Source organism: Phaenicophaeus curvirostris, chromosome 5 (genome assembly GCF_032191515.1).
Source record: "Phaenicophaeus curvirostris isolate KB17595 chromosome 5, BPBGC_Pcur_1.0, whole genome shotgun sequence".
Lineage (NCBI taxonomy): Eukaryota > Metazoa > Chordata > Aves > Cuculiformes > Cuculidae > Phaenicophaeus > Phaenicophaeus curvirostris.
This window is the reverse complement of record NC_091396.1, coordinates 9,425,975-9,444,928: the sequence shown is the minus strand read 5'-3', so window position 1 is coordinate 9,444,928 and position 18,954 is coordinate 9,425,975. Positions and strand designations below refer to the sequence as shown.

At 41.2% G+C, this 18,954-nt stretch overlaps 2 protein-coding genes across 6 annotated transcripts in view; both read right to left on the bottom strand.

The window, feature by feature from the left end:
• The window catches only part of KIAA1549L (KIAA1549 like), a 136,270-nt gene extending 134,913 nt beyond the window's left edge, over positions 1 to 1,357 (bottom strand). For all 4 annotated transcript variants that reach the window (XM_069857502.1, XM_069857500.1, XM_069857501.1 and 1 more), the window contains exon 1: positions 1,233 to 1,357. In XM_069857502.1, coding sequence (XP_069713603.1) covers positions 1,233 to 1,323 — 91 coding nt within the window. In that variant the 5' untranslated portion in view covers positions 1,324 to 1,357. The remainder of the gene's footprint in view (positions 1 to 1,232) is intronic.
• Positions 1,358 to 7,159: 5,802 nt separating this feature from the next.
• Positions 7,160 to 18,954, bottom strand: part of HIPK3 (homeodomain interacting protein kinase 3) — a 75,939-nt gene continuing 64,144 nt past the window's right edge. For both annotated transcript variants that reach the window (XM_069857505.1, XM_069857506.1), the window contains exons 12-16: positions 18,004 to 18,300; positions 16,997 to 17,137; positions 13,098 to 13,333; positions 12,795 to 12,922; positions 7,160 to 11,156 (exon numbers count right to left, since the gene is read on the bottom strand). In XM_069857505.1, coding sequence (XP_069713606.1) covers positions 10,680 to 11,156; positions 12,795 to 12,922; positions 13,098 to 13,333; positions 16,997 to 17,137; positions 18,004 to 18,300 — 1,279 coding nt within the window. In that variant the 3' untranslated portion in view covers positions 7,160 to 10,679. The remainder of the gene's footprint in view (positions 11,157 to 12,794; positions 12,923 to 13,097; positions 13,334 to 16,996; positions 17,138 to 18,003; positions 18,301 to 18,954) is intronic.

Genomic DNA, 18,954 nt, shown 5'->3' with positions numbered 1-18,954 from the left:
CTCTATTATCTTAGCATAGCTTTAGAATTATATTTGACATCTGTACCCGGCAGGTACAATAACTACTAGCAACAGTAATCATTTCTGCATTGAGGTCACCGAGGATACCGGCTGCTGTAAGAGGCCAGGGGAGTGCAGAATACCGCCTGACTCAAAAAGTCAAGGGGAAACAGGGAAATATAACCCAAAAATTGTTGCAGCTCTCAACCACATTTGAGATGTAAGGCTCAGCTGCGAGCAGAGCTTGCTCTCTCCCAACCCCTCCTCATCTTCCCCTCCTCCCCGCCACACATACAGAATCACTAGGAATGATCCTTCAGTTTAACAAAAGCCCCTGCCCGTCCTTCTTTCTCTGCAAGGAACGGGACCTAATCCCACTAGCCTGTCCCACAGGGAAAGCTGTTATTTGTACGTTAGCCAGGGAGACCGCGGAGACGATTGCAGCGCAGGGGGGAAGGCAGAAAACCCGAGCATCCCATTTTCACAGACCACGAGCGGCTGCAAAGGGATGCAGAAGACAATGAGGAAGAGCCTGGCTTTTCCCTCACTTACAGTATTACTCATATTTCACGTTTTCCACCTCTCCCCTTCGAAAGCACCACAGGAGACCCTCTGCCACTGCAGCAGGTGAGGCTGCTCTGCAGGCGCCGGCAACTTCTGCAGGGAAGCCCCGAGCCTCCCCGCAGAGCCTCTCGCTCTCCGCGGGTCACAGCGGCTCCTCCGCCCCGAGCATCCCCGCACAGGCCCCTTTTCCCGACCGAACGGGGCTTTCTCCGCGGTCGCAGCGGTTTCCCTGCCCCGAGCATCCCCGCACAGGCTCCCTTCCCGACCCAACAGGGCTGTCTCCGCGGCTCACAGCGGCTCCCCGGCCCCGAGCCTCCCCGCACAGGCTCCGTTTCCCAACCGAACGGGGCTTTCTCCGCTGTGACAGCGGCTTCCCGGCCCCGAGCATCCCCGCAGAGCCTCTCGCTCTCCGCGGTCACAGCGGTTTCCCCGCCCCGAGCATCCCCGCACGGGCTCCTTTTCCCGACCCAAAGGGGCTTTCTCCGCGGTTACAGCGGATCCCCCGCCCCCAGCATCCCCGCAGAGCCGCCCTTTCCCGAGCGAGCGGGGCTCTCCCCGCGGTCACAGCGGCTCCCCGGCCCCGAGCATCCCCGTACCGAGCGAGCGGGGCTCTCCCCGCGGTGTCAGCGGCTCCCCCCGGCCCCGAGCACCCCCTCCGCGCTCCTTACCCGCCAGGGCGCCGGGCAGGAGGGCGAGCATCGCCGCCAGCAGCAGCGCGGCCGCCCCGCTCCGGCCGCCGCCCGCCGCCCGCCGCCCCATCCCCGCGCCTCGCTCAGCGGGCAGCGCTGCCCATGGCCCCCGCGGGGCTCCGGAGCGGCGGCGGCGGAGCGGGGAGGCGGGGGGGGGGGGGGGACACGGCGCTCGGAGGATGCGCCGCCGAGCGCGGAGGCTCCGCCGACAAAGAGCTGGCGCCGCCGCCCGCCCTCCCGGCGCGGGGAGGAGGCAGCGGGGGCGGCGCCGCCGGGGACCCTCGGCCCGGGCCGGTCCCGCCGCCTCCGGGGAGAAGCCGCCGCTCGCCGCGCCCTCCCCGGGGCTCGCTGAGGGCGCTGAGGGCGAGTCCTTGGTTTGGTGAAGAAATCGCGGCCAGCGCTACATTTAAATGGCCTTGAAATTGGAAGGGGGACGACTTGGATTAGACGTTAGGAAGAAATTCTTCACGCTGGGGGCTGTTGAGGCGCTGGCCCGGGCTGCCCAGGGAGGCCGCGGCTGCCCCAGCCCTGCAGGGGTTCAGGGCCGGGCTGGATGGAGCCCCCAGCAGCCCGGCCCGGTGGGAGGTGGCCCTGCCCCCGGCGGGGGGGCTGGAACTGGATGATCTTTAAGGTCCCTTCCGACCCAAACCGTGCTACGGTTCTGCCTTTTAGGTGTAAATGAAGTTGTGACGGCTCACACTGATCCTGCGAGCTGGCGAGGCTCCTCCGCTCGCCCTGGGAGCCGTTTATCACCACCTGTGAGTCTCCGGGCCGGGCCATTCCCAGAGGTGGCCTCGCTGTCTGAGGTGCCAGCAAGCATCTCTTCATGAGGAGCAGCCCCAACTCTGTCTCAGCGCAGAGCACCGCCGGCCGCATTTCTGCAAGTGCTGAAACAGCTTGGAGAACAAAGAACCTGAAGCGTAGAGCAGGGTTTGACCAAACGGGCAACGACCTCTTCATCCACCCAGTGTGCAAACACAGGGAAGGTCTTCTCCTGTCCCCCTCCCTGACTGTGACCACACTCAGACCTCCAGGCTGAAAGGGGAGTTCCAAAGGACAGAGGTTTGCCTCTGCAGTGCTTAAAGCTACATCAGAAGACCAGCTAGTACATAAAATAAATTATGGAAATCGGAGAAGGTGAGGCCCAGCAAGAGGCAGAAGATGCCTCAGTCGCAATCAGACCAAATATCACAGTAATTCATTTTGCTGCTTTCTGTAATTAGCATTTTCAGCAGCAGTAATGTGAATTCTTTATTCTAATGTCATCTCTTTCCCGGCATCTCTTCCTTGAGTTCTTTTAAGTCCCAGATCATGTCTGCGGGTAGTGGATGGGGATGATGTGAGGAGGAGTGTGGGCTTAAGGTAGAACACACTTCAGGACCCTGAAAACTGATTCTGAAAGGCCACAATGTTGTTTATGTGCAGGAAAGCTGCCCCAGCCTCACAGCAATTCCAGCAGAATAGGAACAAGTCATCTTTCTGATAAATTCTTGCAAGCCACGTCTGAGGTAGAGCAAGCGCCAGCATGGGTTAGCCATGGCTTTATATCCTGCTCCCAGCTGCTCACTGCACCCCCGAAGTCCTGATGACCCATAATTACATATTTATCTGATTAGCACATTCCGAATGTCACCAATACAATTACTTGCCAACTAATACATCCCATTTGTGCCGTTTTACTCACTTTTTCCTCAAATCGCTAGTTCAGTCTATGCAAAATTAGCTTCCACGTGAGGACTACTAATGATTATCCACAGACAAAAGACGGCAGTTGTAGGATTATTACAGTAAAATGCAGAGCTTACTCATCACTCCGTTTTATTTAGGGCCAACGTGTTTAGTGCAGGGCCCTCTGGTGGTACCTTTCATTCTCTTCATAAAACCTATTTCATCATATTCATAGCTTTCTAGGTTTTTTCATAACACAATCTTTGTGAAAGATCCATCAATAGCTTAAAATTAACAGTGCTTTTTGATGATCTGACCATTTTAGTAGTCTTCTAACATTCCTTTATATGTGTGTGTGTGTTTTTTACATGACACAAATACTTTTTTCCTAGCAAATTTAGTCATTTCAGAGGACATTTTTAATTCCTGTTTTCCAAAATGATGACTACATAGGATCTCTTCCAGCTAGTGAAAAATCACTGAAGTGTTACCAAGTAACTGTAGTTAACTACTACCTAAATTTGCCTTTCCCAATCCTATTTGTCTTAATTTTCCAGAAAGGTAATTTCAATGCAATTTCAGTTTGGTCCTGAGATTTGCTTTCCTACATGTGTCTTCTCCTAGACTGTGTACGTGCTCCATATACCTGATTTTCATGTACTTTTTTTGCAAGCAGCACATGTGTGCAGCCTTGTTCAATGTCTTTATCAATGACCTGGAAGAAGGCATCGAGTGCACCCTTAGCAAGTTTGCGGATGACACTAAGCTGGGTGGAAGTGTTGATCTGCTGGAGGGTAGGGAGGCTCTGCAAAGGGATCTGAACAGGCTGGACCGCTGGGCAGAGTCCAATGGCATGAGGTTTAACAAGGCCAAGTGCTGGGTCCTGCACTTGGGGAACAACAACCCTGTGCAGTGCTACAGACTAGGAGAAGTCTGTCTAGAAAGCTGCCTGGAGGAGAGGGACCTGGGGGTGTTGGTTGACAGCGACTGAACAGCAGCCAGCAGTGTGCCCAGGTGGCCAAGAAGGCCAATGGCATCTTGGCTTGTGTCAGAAACGGCGTGACCAGCAGGTCCAGGGAGGTTATTCTCCCTCTGTACTCAGCACTGGTGAGACTGCTCCCCGAATCCTGTGTTCAGTTCTGGGCCCCTCACCACAAGAAGGATGTTGAGGCTCTGGAGTGAGTCCAGAGAAGAGCAACAAAGCTGGTGAGAGGGCTGGAGAACAGGCCTTATGAGGAGCGGCTGGGAGAGCTGGGGTTGTTTAGCCTGGAGAAGAGGAGGCTGAGGGGAGACCTCATTGCTCTCTGCAACTACCTGAAAGGAGGTTGTGGAGAGGAGGGTGCTGGCCTCTTCTCCCAAGTGACAGGGGACAGGACGAGAGGGAATGGCCTCAAGCTCTGCCAGGGGAGGTTTAGGCTGGACATTAGGAAAAAAATTTTCACAGAAAGGATCATTGGGCACTGGCAGAGGCTTCCCAGGGAGGTGGTTGAGTCACCTTCCCTGGAGGTGTTTAAGAGACGGGTGGACGAGGTGCTGAGGGGCATGGTTTAGTGTTTGATAGGAATGATTGGACTTGATGATCCGGTGGGTCTTTTCCAACCTGGTTATTCTATGATTCTATATATTCCCTTCCATGGTTACATATGTGGAACAGGGAGATGGAGTGTATGTAATTGTAAACTGGTTTTCTCTCAGCTATGGAATCCTTAATGCTTAAAAGTAGTCCAGATTCTGGAAGAGATGTCTCATTATGGATAAGGAATCAAGATGCACTCTGCCAATGAAGATGCATTTATGTTGGTTAAGGACATGTTTTTATTGACTATTTCTCCATAGGACCAGTATGCCTCTTGCTGAGGAATACTACTCAACCGCACTACATAAAATAAGCCACACACGCTGAGACTGTAATCCATGCTTGCATGAATTCTCCTAACTCTGCCGCACAGCAATAAGTTGACACTACCTGTATGACCTTGGTTGAAAAGATGAGTAAAACCTAGATCCAAAATTCCCTTGCTTGCTGTAGGCCTACCACAATAATTTTAAGTCTCACTTATCCTTGTGAAGGAACCGATAGATAAGAATCTCAGCCATAAATGAGGAGAGACTAGTGGCCATGCAGGGACTTCTCCATGAAGCAGGTGGCAGGCCATGGTCTCTATTTTTGCAACAGAACAGTTGGCATTTTTAATTTTGATAAACAAACAATGCCAAATTTATGAACATCTCTCTCCACAGACACAATCATGGAATGGAGTCCAGTCTCCAGGCACCTCTGCCAACATGTAGATGCTTCCAACCTGCTACTTCAGGATTTAAGGAGCATTCAAATGTTTATTTCAGCTTGTATTGAAGCTTCATTGTTCTAACAATAGTCAGGAGCAGCTAGAATTACCCAAATCTACTTAAAGCATGTATCCAGCTCTCCTAAGAAATAAAACACACCTTCTTAGAGGTGAAAGAAAGGAAGATATAATCAACATCAATCACTGTCAAATCTTATTCATGACTTAATGTGCCTTCCTGCACAGCAGGACCTTCTTAGCTTGGACTGACCATTTCAGTCACTGTGTGGTTCAGTGTGGGAAGAGGCAGGGCGGGCTACAGCATTTCTCCAGTGCTCCCCAGAGCTCTGTACCACACAAAATACGCACTAGAGGCCTATGAGGAAGTTACAGCTCTTTAAGCAGGCAGTCGTGGTATTTCACAACTCTACTAAAACGTTGACTCACGCTGCCTCCATTCATTAGAGCAGCCAAAGTCACTGCATGTGCAAGTCCCAGTGATTAATGCAAAGCCACCATGATTGTCAGGACTGTACTGCTTTGTCAGTGGTACCAACAGTAGCTTCTCTGTTGCCTCCCAGAGACTGATCATCCCTCCAGCTGAAAATCTAAACTAATTCATTTCGAAAACGTTGCATCATCCTGAACCAGTTTGTTCCACTATGGATCGCAGCATGTGACAGCTCCATTGACTCTGAAAGCTTTTCCTTGAATCAATCTGCTATCATGACTGCAGTATAAATTTCTCCTTTGCATTCAGCAACAGGGAAAATACTCAACAAATTTTAAAACAGTATTAGTCATCCTAAAGACAGTCAAGAGGAAGATTACTTACTGTGTCCCAGTCCTATTCGTCCACAGGATGGGAAAGAGCACGGGGACATCTGGACATTACCACTAACATAAAGCAAGAACAGAAAGGACTTCAGAGACAGACTGTTCCCTCTGAATGGCTCAAGCAGCCTTTCCTTGTTTGCTAAATGCTTCCAAAATCAAGAGTGTAATAAACAGCAAGACAGTGACCCTATTTGCTATGGGAAATGATGGATATAGATACTAACATCAATGCACATTTCAAAGTCAATAATATGCAGGTCTAACTGTAAAGAACGAAAGGGAAGCAGCTTTCATAGCAAGAGTTGTCTGTAGAATTTGGACAGATGTGTTTTCACGTAGCCTGAGGCGTAGTGCCTCAGAAATAGCTTTTCAGACAATATGACTAACTTTCATTGAAGAACAAACCACTGTAAAAGATTGGTAACAGCAACACCTCATATTTAGCAAAGTGAAACTTTCAATTCTGAAAGATTCTGGCATCAAAAATATATTGCACTGTCACTTCAACCTTTTACATTTCACTTACAACAGCACCTTAAATCCAATGTTAAGCACAGAAACCCATGCTACTTCATAAATACATGTACCCAAAAGCCTGCTTCATAACAGCTTCCAAAACACTAGATTTCAGTAAGCACTGTAACCCGACGGCAGAATGAGCACAGTTGGCCGGCAACAGCACCGGCAAATGCACCTTTCACAGACGTCTGGTCCATACGGGGCTGGCCATCTGGAGCCACTGACCGTGTGGGGCCATCTGCGGCAGCAAGAGCCCCTTCCTGCTGGCCAAGCAGCAGTTGCCACAGGCTTGGTACCAACTTCAGTAGCAGCGATGTGTCTGCTGGTATCTGGGCCAGATAACCTTTTCCAAAGGTTGTTAAAAGTGGGACAAAGAGAACAAAGAACCTTTGAGGTCTGGCTATATTAAAGGCAGATTTCTAACATCATCCTAAAAGCAAACCTTAAAAGTTAAAACTTAAAACCTCAGGAAGAAAAGCAGCTTATCCAAATGATTATATCAGAATTTTATAGCCCTTCCTATGAATTTTCATTGCCTTTACCTTAATCCAGCCTTGATGTAACACAACAAAAAATGAAAGCCACCAAAAGTCATCTGCTGCAATATATATTTTAATTCAAAGTGAATCTCGACAGTAATACACCATAAATTCTTATTTTGACACTCACCAAAATAGTCACCTGGAAAACCCGCTTTTTGTGACAAAGTACAGAAGGCTTGGTCACATTTAAATCACTGAGAACTAGAAAGAAATACTATCGCAAACTGTAAGAGACATTACATCCATAAAAAATTTTCCCAGTCCTCATATTGTAATATTGCACAGTGCAATTGCTACATGGCGAACTAGTGTAGCATCGAAATCCAAAGCAAAAAAAAGCCACAAGTCTACAAATTGTTAAACAGTAACAGTTCAAACTCATTAATCAAGTCTCTATCACTGGGTATGTCTAGAACAAGTCTTCCTACAGCTTGCAGTGTGATTTAACTTTTACTTAACACAAACCAAGTTAATTAGCAGTAAAAACAGAAAACTTAAAAATTAAAACCCAAAAAAGTTAATACAGTAGCATATTTGACCAATAAAACACCCTGAAGTAAAGTTAGAAACCGAACACAAGAAATTCATATAAAATCTTGCAAATTAAAGTAATATGCAGATATGCAATTCTGTAGTCATGCAGTGTTTTATTTAAAAAAGGCATTAAAACGGTGACGAATAAAAATGCTTCTCAGAGGCTGACTTTTTTCACAGAAAAGGCCCTCGCTCTGAAAGCTTTTTTTACTGCAGATGGGCCCCTGACACTTGCAGTGACAGGAGTCCAATCTCTCAGAGTGTATGACAGGATGGGGGAAGAGTCACCCGCTGTATCGAATTTACGCTGTGGCAGGATGTCAAATATTTCGTTCTTTGAAATGCAGACATTTCTAGAATTACAACAGACAGAAAGAGCAGCAAATCTAATTTGGGGCACATTTACAGCAACTTTTTCCTGCACACAACAGGATATTGTTTTGATGTACAGATAACTGTGTCGATTTAACAAGCACGTTAGCTTAAAAACTTAAGCACAGTAAAAAGAAAGCACAGTAAATACATTAGACCAATGACCCCATGGCCCCAGAAAAAAAATGCAGTATTGTTTTGTTATCACAATACAAAATTAATTTCCTCCATTTGCATCGGTGATTCTTGGTGTGTCCATTGCCTGCAATGGAGTAAGCACCAAAACAGCATCGCTTCCCAACACAAGGGAGTGAACAGAAAACTATCTGCTGGACCATATCGCACAAGTTTGAAGTGGTAAGGTGGATATCCAATTGGAGCACTTCCCTGACTCCCTATATTTAGGCTTTACCTATGCGTTGGTAAGATTTCAAATTCTCAGGATACTCGTAGTTTCTAATGTGTTCTTTATATACACACACTTGTACAAAATGCATAGAGTTGATTACTAAAAACGTGAACCTTTTGGGAAAAGCTAGGTTTCCTAATTTTCAGTGTGATTAAAAACGTACTGCTGGTATTTTTATATTTTCCTTATGATCTAATACTGTTGCATTTTAGTTATTACTTAAAAAATAAATCAAATGTAGGCACATTAATTTCATTCAGACATTCATTAAATAAAACACTGCTTGCATTAGTGGAGTAAAGAAAAAGATTACCAGTTATTAGCTTATTGACATAGTTAAACTCAAATGCTTTGCACTCTTATTCCAGTCAACATCGCAAGGATTGTATTCCAGATTTTGTTTTAAAAAAAAGTTAAGTCAAGCCTGCAAGATGCAGCTTCTTAAGTGTCTACACAATGCCAATATGGAAACATAAAAAAATTAAGTTACATCAATACGTCCACTTATATGCAGTGATGAGCTCAAAGTTTATGGAGATAAAATACTGATGCAAATAACACACTCCAAAAAAACATATGCAATCATCTTCCATCATTTACAGTATAGTAGTTACGACACTTCAAACATGAAAACAAAATTAAAAAAAAAAAAACCAAAACCCAAACCCCAAACCCGGCTTCTATTTCATGTAATTAGACTTGTACAGAAATTAGAAGGCTAAGAAAGAACTAGTTAATCACCTAATTTCACAGCTATCTGAAGTGGCAATCATTATATAGCAGCTTATCTATGATACATTCAAGATAAATGATACAATTTATTACTTGCCCATAAGCTAAAACACAGCCTCAGCTTAATACCTTCTGTAAATCCCATCTCTACACTACAGTATACTTGAGGTCTATGAAAAAGTAGCTACCTTTTATAGAAAATGGATGATTAAGTCTTTGGTGCTGCAAAAGCAACTTCATTTGAACAAAACAGAAAAATGAAAAAGACACACTTCCTAAGGAAAAAAAAATAATGCAAAAAGCATGTAATTTACGTCCCTGACGGAATGTATTAAATAAGCAAACACCCGCAACAGGCTAAAACAAATACTATCATGTAAAAAGACTAAAATCTCTCCCATGCATAAATGAAAGATTGCACACAAAGAACTCACATCTTTTCAAGCTTCAATAGTAAATATTCTGCTACTAGTTATTAAATACTGCATGGTTTGCTCAAGCTAAGATGAAACCACATCATGGATCAATAAGCACTTGGCTTTTTCTTCCATTAGCTAGTCACTCATGCCTACCGCACCTCTAAACATTTGATTATACCCAATTAGACAAACACTTTTAAAATTAACTACTTAGGTTGTATTGCAGTTGAATTTACCAGTATGAAATACTGTGTTGTGTGTCACTACTCAATAGCTACTGAATCAACTTTTCTTAAGCACTACTAGTCTTGTCTTGAAGCTAAATCATTCGGGGTAAAAAAAGACAGCAAAATTTGGCTACAGCAAAACATGCTGCCTTCTCAGTAAGGAAAACACACCCAATACTAAAATCATACCACACAAAACCCAAAATGAGCATTACGCTATCAAAAAATCAGCAGATCTGAATTTTTAAGTGCTGCAGTCCTCAACATTTATATATAAGTAATAACATTAACAACCTCAAATATTTAAGGCACTATGTGTGGGAACAGTTTACAATGCAGCTGAGATTATTAGGACAACAACATTTAAGAGCAATGTTTAGGCTTTTTTTTTGCCCATGCAAAAGACACATGCAATGTGAAGAACAACAGCTCAACTTTTAGATAAGTGACTCAACATTTAAACACCAAGATACGCAATACAAACAAGTTACTTCTACACTGTACTGCTGACATATGTGCATCTGTTGCTCTAGTTCTGTACACTGAATGGCTTCCCAAATGTAGACGTGTCTTGCACTAGTTAGAAGGCAATTTTATAAAAAATAGCAGGAGCAAAATCAGATTTCTACTCCCATAAGTCACCTGTCTAAAGTTACTATATAAGAAGATAACATGACCAAAGACAAGTTATACCAAATGTGCAAAACACATTAAAAGTGAGTTTTTTTTAAAGCTCAGAGTTGTTTAAATTGCACCCAAGTCTACATGATTCAAAAAAATAATTTTCCTGTTGTGCCATGGCTAATATTTAATAAATACCATGTTTCTTCTTAAATCAAACTTCCGTATCATTGAGCTTCCTCAATATACTTTGAGTTCTCACATAAATGGATACTGGCTGAGTTTTGTTGGACTCAATGGAAATCCTGTGTAAGCAGGTGATGCTGCAATGTACGAATGTGGTGGGAAAATTGGTTTGTATTGAGTCTGATGAATGGTTGGGGAAGGTAAGAGACGGGGATTTATGCCAACTGGAACCTGGTGTACTATACCACCAGGATGAGATATACTGTATGTTGGATGTTGTAACAAGGGTCTTGAGGTACATGGCGAGGCAAGGAGGTGGGCGACAGGTGCAGCAGTACTAAGAGGTGCTGATGACGGGTACGGAAGAATAGCAGGCTGTGCTCCAAGGTGGGTACTTCCAGAGAGATCTGCGTGCACGGTAGTGTGATTTGGACTTCCTTGCAGAAGGGAGAAAGCAGGACCGGCAACGCTGGCTGGGATGTAAGCCTGCTGCCTCCGATGAGCATAGTTTCCGTTCCATTCCTGTGGCCCAGATCCAAAGTGCTGAACCTGTCCACACAAAGAAAGGAGCAGGTCTTAGAATTTTTACTTCTACAGAGAGTTTGAAAAATGGAATAATGCGCTAAAACTATTTAACTTAAAAATCAAGAGAAATATAGAGATAGGAATAATTAAATGCTTAAACAACAACAAAAAAAAGCTATTTAGATAGTAGCACAGACAGGAAATCTGACAATAAGAGATGGTAAACAGAACACAAGTTATTTTAATGCTTTTGCAAACAAAAAAAGGGAAAAGAAAAAGATAAAATGCCATGCTGGGCTGTTTTAACAGAAATACCATGTATCACATGAGCAAGGTGCTTATTCCACTCTACTCAGCACTGGCTTGGCATCAATTGGAAGTGCTGCATTCAGTTTGGGCACCATAATGAGGCACAAAGAGGACAAATAGGAGAGAAATTTTAGAGGAGAGCAGAAAAAATAATAAACGGATTGAAAATATCTGAGACAACTAGGCAAACAGAAGTCTAGGGCTATGATCACAGGAAGATGTGGCAATCATTAACAGTTACAAAGAGAAAGACTAAAAAAACAATTATTCCCATTAAAAGATGCAGACTTCAAACTACATAGGGCATCTACCAAAGAAAGAAGGATCAGCATAATTTTTTTTAATGAAACTAACTTTCTGCACTTTCTGCCAAGAGGCTGAGGAGCTGCAGCCACTGAAGAGATTAAAAATTAATACTTATGCTGATCATATTAAGGTTTGCTAAGAATTAATTAAACCAATCCTTCGGCATAATCATACAGAAGGGGAAACTGTCATCCATTCTAATGTCTCTTCCCATCTAAAATATTCGAGTCACAATTGGTAGATCCTCTTAGCTACATATAGCATGCTTACATTTAGTATTTAACTTACAATTTAATATTCAGTTACTCTGCAACACATATACAAACAGATACTGCTCTTATATTAAATATACCTCCAGATATCTAACTGAAAGCTCAATGAAGCTACAGCTCAAAATTAATTAATTAAAAGGGACTTAAACTCGATGTCATGTGTCAAATTCAATTCTCAGCCACAGTAGACACATATTCTATGTTGTTGAGTAACGATAAAAGTAGCTTTTAAATTAACTTTGGGTATCTGCCAACATTGGATTAACCTACAATCACCTCTCCCCTGCCAAGCTTCACTACCTGGCAGCAAAGGTAAGAAACAGTTAGGTTTGCTAAGCTCTATCTCATCTCTGGATAATCAAACTACAAGCATTTTCATGCACACTGCTAACTAAACAAAACTGAAATGTAGCCGCAGCTTTTAACTGCACATTATGAGCATTTTAGCATTTGGATGTAGGAAAACATATGCTAAAAATATTTTTCATTTTGTCTTGTGCTTTGATTTTGTGTAAGCACTGATAATTTTCCCAGTGTGGCTTTTCTATAATTTTTAAAAATAAAGTCAGCTGCTTTAGGAAAATGACCAAAAGCGAAAGATACTTATGACTTGCTCAATAAGCTGAAGTCCATTTTTCAAGATTTGAATACTTCTGTAATCAACCTGTTGGAAACCTGCAGTTGCTTTTGACAGCAACTGAAATTGTGAGCATTCAGCATATTTGGAACTTTGTGACAGAAAAAATACTTCTTAGATTTGAGTAAGTACACATACCTGACTGTAGTTCATAGGTTGCTGATGGAATGCTGATGTCAGTTTTTGCTGATGGTTTCCTACAACAGAAGACTGGTTTATTCTTCCCAGGACAGACCGACCCTTTTTCAGTCGCTGGCACATAGCATCTTCCAAGATGTAAATGAACAACGTTAAGTTTCTGTTGTCACTATTCTAACAAAAGTTAGAGTAGCTAAAAATCTTTGTATGTATTGGCTATTGATATTTAAATATCTATCTAAAATTTAAATTTCTATTCTTATCTACTGGTATGAGAAGATAAAAACACCTGAGCTAACTTACCTGTATTCACAATCTGTCCATTAAGATGTAAGCTATTTTCAAGTCTCATTGGTGGTACCACTACTGTGCAAACAGCTGATTTGGTTTCAGGATTAACCGTTGCTCTTGCTTCCTTATTTTTATTGGTATTAGCTACAAAGCCACTTTCCGCAAATGGACTGTCATGTCCCGAAGAGTCTGAAGCTGGGGAACCATCCACAGTATCACATCCACTTTCCTGTTCATCATCTGACATACTACGAAAAAACAAAAGTACTGCATTGAAACAAATATACTTTCAGAATATGGATGCCTTTTATTAAATCACCATGTAAAATATATGGAAGTGAAACTATTCAAAGGGGGACAGAAACGTTACATTTCATCTACCTAAGCGCAGACATTCAGACGGCAGTTCAATATGCAAACTCATTCTACCCATAAATTGCAAGACTCAGAGAAAGGAGATAACTTCTGCATAAAGACCTAGAGAAGTGCATCCACTTTGTAATTTATTTTTTAAATAGTCTTGTACTTATAAACCACCTGAAATCTAGATTTTCAGGTCAAATAAAAGGAAGAAGGAGATTATTTAATTTCTTCCTGAATCAAAACATAAAATCTCTGGATGGTTATTAGACTAGCAAATTAGAACATACTGATCTAATTTCCTTCTAGAAATCAGCCACATCCTGGAGTCTGCGAAAAGCCATCCCTGGGGCCTGTGAGAGCCAGGACGAGATAGAAAATGCTGAGGAAGCAATCTGCACAGTGGCAGGCAGCTCCCTCTCATCTGCATATCAACCACCAGCAGCTACACTTAGACCTTATCTACTGAAAAATTAGGTCTCTCTGAAGCTCCTCCAGAGAGCACTGCCTCTGTGTGACTGGCAGATTCTTTTTCACAGATTCAGATTAATGAGACAAATGCAACCCTCTGTTCACACAGCAGCTATTTTGGCACTTCTGGTCCGCAAAATCCATGCCGGTCAAGTGGTGTGAAGTCAATTATTCAACCATTACTTCTACTAAAGCAGCTGGAAGAGTAAACAGGTGGAGGAATCAACTAATGATAATCACTTTGGTAAACACTTATTGAAGCTCCATGCCTGCATCAGAAGAAAAAAGAGCTAAGAAGACGGTAAATGCCAGCTGCCAGAAGCAAGACCAGTGGAAACAGAACCAAATACCTTTTAGGCAGCAAGTAGTAAACAACGTGGAAAAGGAAGCTAGTTTAGGAAGAGGTATATTGCCAGAAAAGATATTGATTTTATTTATGTATTATTTATTACACAAGCAAAAGGAACATCATGGACACATCATTAACAACAACAAAAGATAAATTTAACTAGTTCTCAAGTGGGACTGTGCCAGGTATAGATTAGAGAGAGAGCAAGAGTCACTTAATGGAGGTAAAAAACCAGAAGAGATTGATGAATAAATAAATGTTTATGATAACAAAGTTCCTGGTTATAGAGGATAGGAATGAGAATCATGAAAGTTCTATAAACTAGAAAAACATAAAAGTTTATATTACAAATACATGGAATAAATGTTTAACTTACAACAAGCAAGTAACAGCAGCCTTATTCACTAAACCCTAAACATACGGTCATGTCCTTTGGTACTTTTATAGCTAAGGTAACAGGTCCTTATAAGCACAGTGAATAAATCAAGCCAATACAAATAAAACCATTTATAAAATTTTTTTTTTGACACAATGAGGGCCAGTATAAGAACCTGAAATCTTAGTCAACAGAACTAGGTAATTCTGAATAGTTCCTTAAGTAACAAATAGTGACACTGTGACAACTACTGACCAATTAGCTGTATTTTTATATTCTTAACTTCTGATTCAAGCTACTAAATGTATCATAGAATTGTTTGGTTGGAAAAGACCTTTGAGATCATTGAGTCAAATCACACCTGTCCACTACTAAACCATATGACTTACTGTAAGTCAAATGCTAACGAAATCAGAATCTGACGCACTCCTTTGCTACTGATATAAAGTTGAATTACAGAGTGTTTGTTGCAATTCAAAGAAAACACTGTAATATCAAGCAGGGCTTCATAAAAAACTTGTCTGAAGTTTTCAATGTTTTTATATTAAAGATGACACTTTCCAGTATAAGATATGTCTTGTTACCGAAAACTTCACTAAAATTTAATCATTTGAATAGAAATTCTTCAAATGCTTCTAGTTATACATTTGTTTTACAATCAGAAGTGACAAATGCTTGAAAGCAGGACCAGGGAAATATACCCGGTGTAGTCCATCTATATAACTCTGTCAATTTCTATATTAATATCTCCAATGTTCCAAAAATGGCAGAAATTTGTCTGAGATTATCTTCTAGATTAAGTCACCCTTAAAAAAACAGAAAAATCTTTCCATGTGTTTGGTCTGCAGAATGAGTTAGATCAGTTTAGGAACATAATAGAAAACTAATCCACCTCAAATCCCATATGACTGGATTAAGTGTAACACAAAGCTGCATCTGAGCTGCATCCTAGTACTCAGCAGACTATTTACATCATCTCCTTAGAATATGCCTTCCCAATCCGGGACAGTGCGGAGAGTAACAATCCACTACAACTTTCAGTGTATTCAGCATCCAATACTGCAGAGGTTTCTTCACTGAATCCCAAGATTTCAGGCCTTACAGAACCAAATGGATGTCAAAGTTGTACATGCAGAGGTCTTCTTTTATGCACCCTTCCTTAGTTTTGTTTTTTTTTAATGGGAGAGTGTTGTATTTATATAAACAGAATCGTATATCTACTAATTGTCCATTAAAGGCAGCAATAAGTAAGGTTGTTCAAAATTTAAAACAAATAAAACTGTACAGAGTAGCAGTTCCATTTCCTTGCCAATATGTGTTGTGATAGAATCTTCAATTACTTTAAACAAACCTTTTTTCCATTAGGAATCCATCTTATTCATTCTGCACAATAAATGTGCTCTGAGTTTGAATCACTCTTTTTTATACACCAAGTTATTCTACAGAAAATAGGAAATTAACTGTAGAATAAAATTAAAAGAATTTGTCATGCTTACGGCAGTCACACATTGGTTGGAAAAAGAAATTAACTGTATCTCTAGGTCATAGAATTTCTATGGGATATTGAGTAAATAATATTAAATCAACTTTTCACCAATTTTAACAACTACATGTTTCTTGTCAACATATTAGCACCTGAAGGGTGAGGACCGAAATAAGAGGAAAAGCCCCAACCAGAAAATCTCAAGTCAGTCAGAACTTCCGATTGCATCACAGGCCTACGTCTTATGAGTATAAGACAAACAGAATCTTTAGCATCAGGCTCTCAGGTACTGTACCAAAAATGCCATTCATTTTCAGAGCTGCATTCAATGCTTCTCTGAGAGTGGATTTTGATTAATGTGCAAAAATGAAGGCTTAATTAGGCATCAAGCAGCGAAGATAAAACTACTTAAAAGCTGCTCATATGAGCAGTGTTCACATAAAGTAGAAGAAAAAAGGCATCAATGTCACTGAAGATTACAATACAAGATACGCAATGGGAGAGCAAGAAGGTGCAAAATTTCAAGGTGTTCTGGTAATTTCAAATCTGTCACATCCTACTTCGGCTTACTTAATTTTTCAACCTTAAAGGTTTTTTGTTTTAAAGGAAGTTGCATGTAATGTGTTTATATTTTCTGTGTGAAGACCATTCATTCAGTATTCTGAAAACTTCCAGTGTCTCAAGATGGATCTGTTAGGAATGATAAAAGAACAGTCTATGCTGTGCAACTGTAGGCCAATAAATTAATTTTTAAACACACCGTTTAGCATCGCCAGATGGCAACAAAACAAAACTTTTGCATTTTTCATTATAAACCATGTCTGCTGTATACTAAGATCTTTCTTTTTACTGAAAGGAGCACAGCTTTTTACCTGTTGGACCTCTTGCAAGGAGATGGACTAGACTGTCCCGAGGAGCTAGTACTCAGAGTGCTGTCAGGACTGCTGAGAGAGCACACGCGGTCAATGTTAAGGGTGTTCTGGCAGGCTTCACAGTCAAGGCTACCTTTACACCTACCACACAAAGAGAAAGTGAGCAAACATACCATCTTGCATTCATTCTTTCCGTATGTCACCAACTTAGGTGTAATCATGGAATAAAAAGGGGTCAAGTGATAGAAGAGGTCCCTTAAATGTAAATCAATATTGCTCCTTTTACACCTGAAAATACTAAATATGCATTTTTTGAAACCTACATAATGAATTATTTTTTTCTGAATCAATACTAAAACGAGTTAAAAAAAAAGATTTTACTACACAGTTCAGAGCCTTGAAACACTTGAAAAAGTTTAGGTTTAAAATACAAGTTCATCCAGTTAGGGATCATTAAAATTAAAAATAAATAATTTTAAATGCTTCTTTGATAGCTTTGTGAAAGAAAATTCCTTTGAGGGACCACACTCAGCATTTGCTTTTATACAAAAATGCACAGCTTTTCATACTGTTAGAGAAGTAATTTTTACCCATATTTATGTAATTACCCATTTTTACTCCTATGTATGTAATGTTACCCACCGGATGCTTCTGATAGAATGATAATATTGATTATACAAAGCCATTTATTCAAAAAATAAATAGGGTTTGGCAGTATTAAGTAAAAAAGTACGCTGGACCTACAAGTATTCTGTTTTGACCAAATCTGTTAGAAAAGAATAATTAATTATTTGTTTTCTGTTACAAATGCCCAATGTATGTAGATTAACAAGATAGACTTTAGAATATTTTTCACTTTCAAATAATATACAGCTACGAAGTTAACTTAGTGAAATTTGATTAGAGGTGCAATGTTTGTCTTTTTCTAACTGGGATTCATTAAACACAGTAGCTACGCTAAAACCGATATACTTAACACCTTAGTAAAAGTAAGCATCGATTCTTACTCTCTCAGTGAATGTGTCTGTCCTATGTCATCTTCATCTGTGTCACTGCTGATGGTGATCACACTGACTGCTGGGCTGGGGGAACTGGAAATGAAGATAGCTTGGCGCTGTTTGGTTGAGAGAGATGAATCAGGGTCCAGCCTGACTGATGCTTCGCAACAGTTACTTTCCTGTCCTTCGGAGTTATGATTGTCCTGTGCTTCTATACAACTAATTCTCTTTACAGCCTTCAGATTAAGTATCTTTGGAGATATGAAGTCTGAATTTTGGATATTGGTATTTTGTAACACATGGCTCCTGTGAAGAAAACACACCATTTGACATTTAGTGAATCTCTACCAACAGACCTGAAAATTGTACCAATTTCAACAAAACAAAGAAAGCAATGTAGACCAAAAAAGATGAATGTTACAAACCAATACAAAGAAAAATATAAACACAGTCATAAATACTTGGCATACATTGTTCCAGACATTAACACAAAAAAATCCATAAAAATGCTAATAAAAAGCTATGTTGTCACATACAAACTAAGTAAAATCTAAGACTGCAATTTGTAGTAACATTGAATACAATACATTGAAAATCCCATTTTCTTAGAAACAAAAAAATGAAGCTAAAATCCCATTTGAGTGAAAAACAAGCAAACAAAACCTGGCCAGATTTCCCACAAAGATTCTGTAAAAGCTGGTAGCCTTTGGATGAAATCCTTGCTAAAAACAAGGCTGCTGAAATGGCCCTCTGTAACCCTTTCTTTCCCCTTTATCAAGCATCCCACACCTTTGCAAATACTTTGCCTGGCAGTGGGGCATGTTTTCTTCATCAAGCAGCTCATGTATTTTTGGCTATCAGTGAAAGACAGTCTATTCTTAAGACCGCTGTAAGGCATACTGCAACCCTGTTTTTACAGTATCTCTTTATTTTTAGTTGTCTAAATCTGATATAACCTCA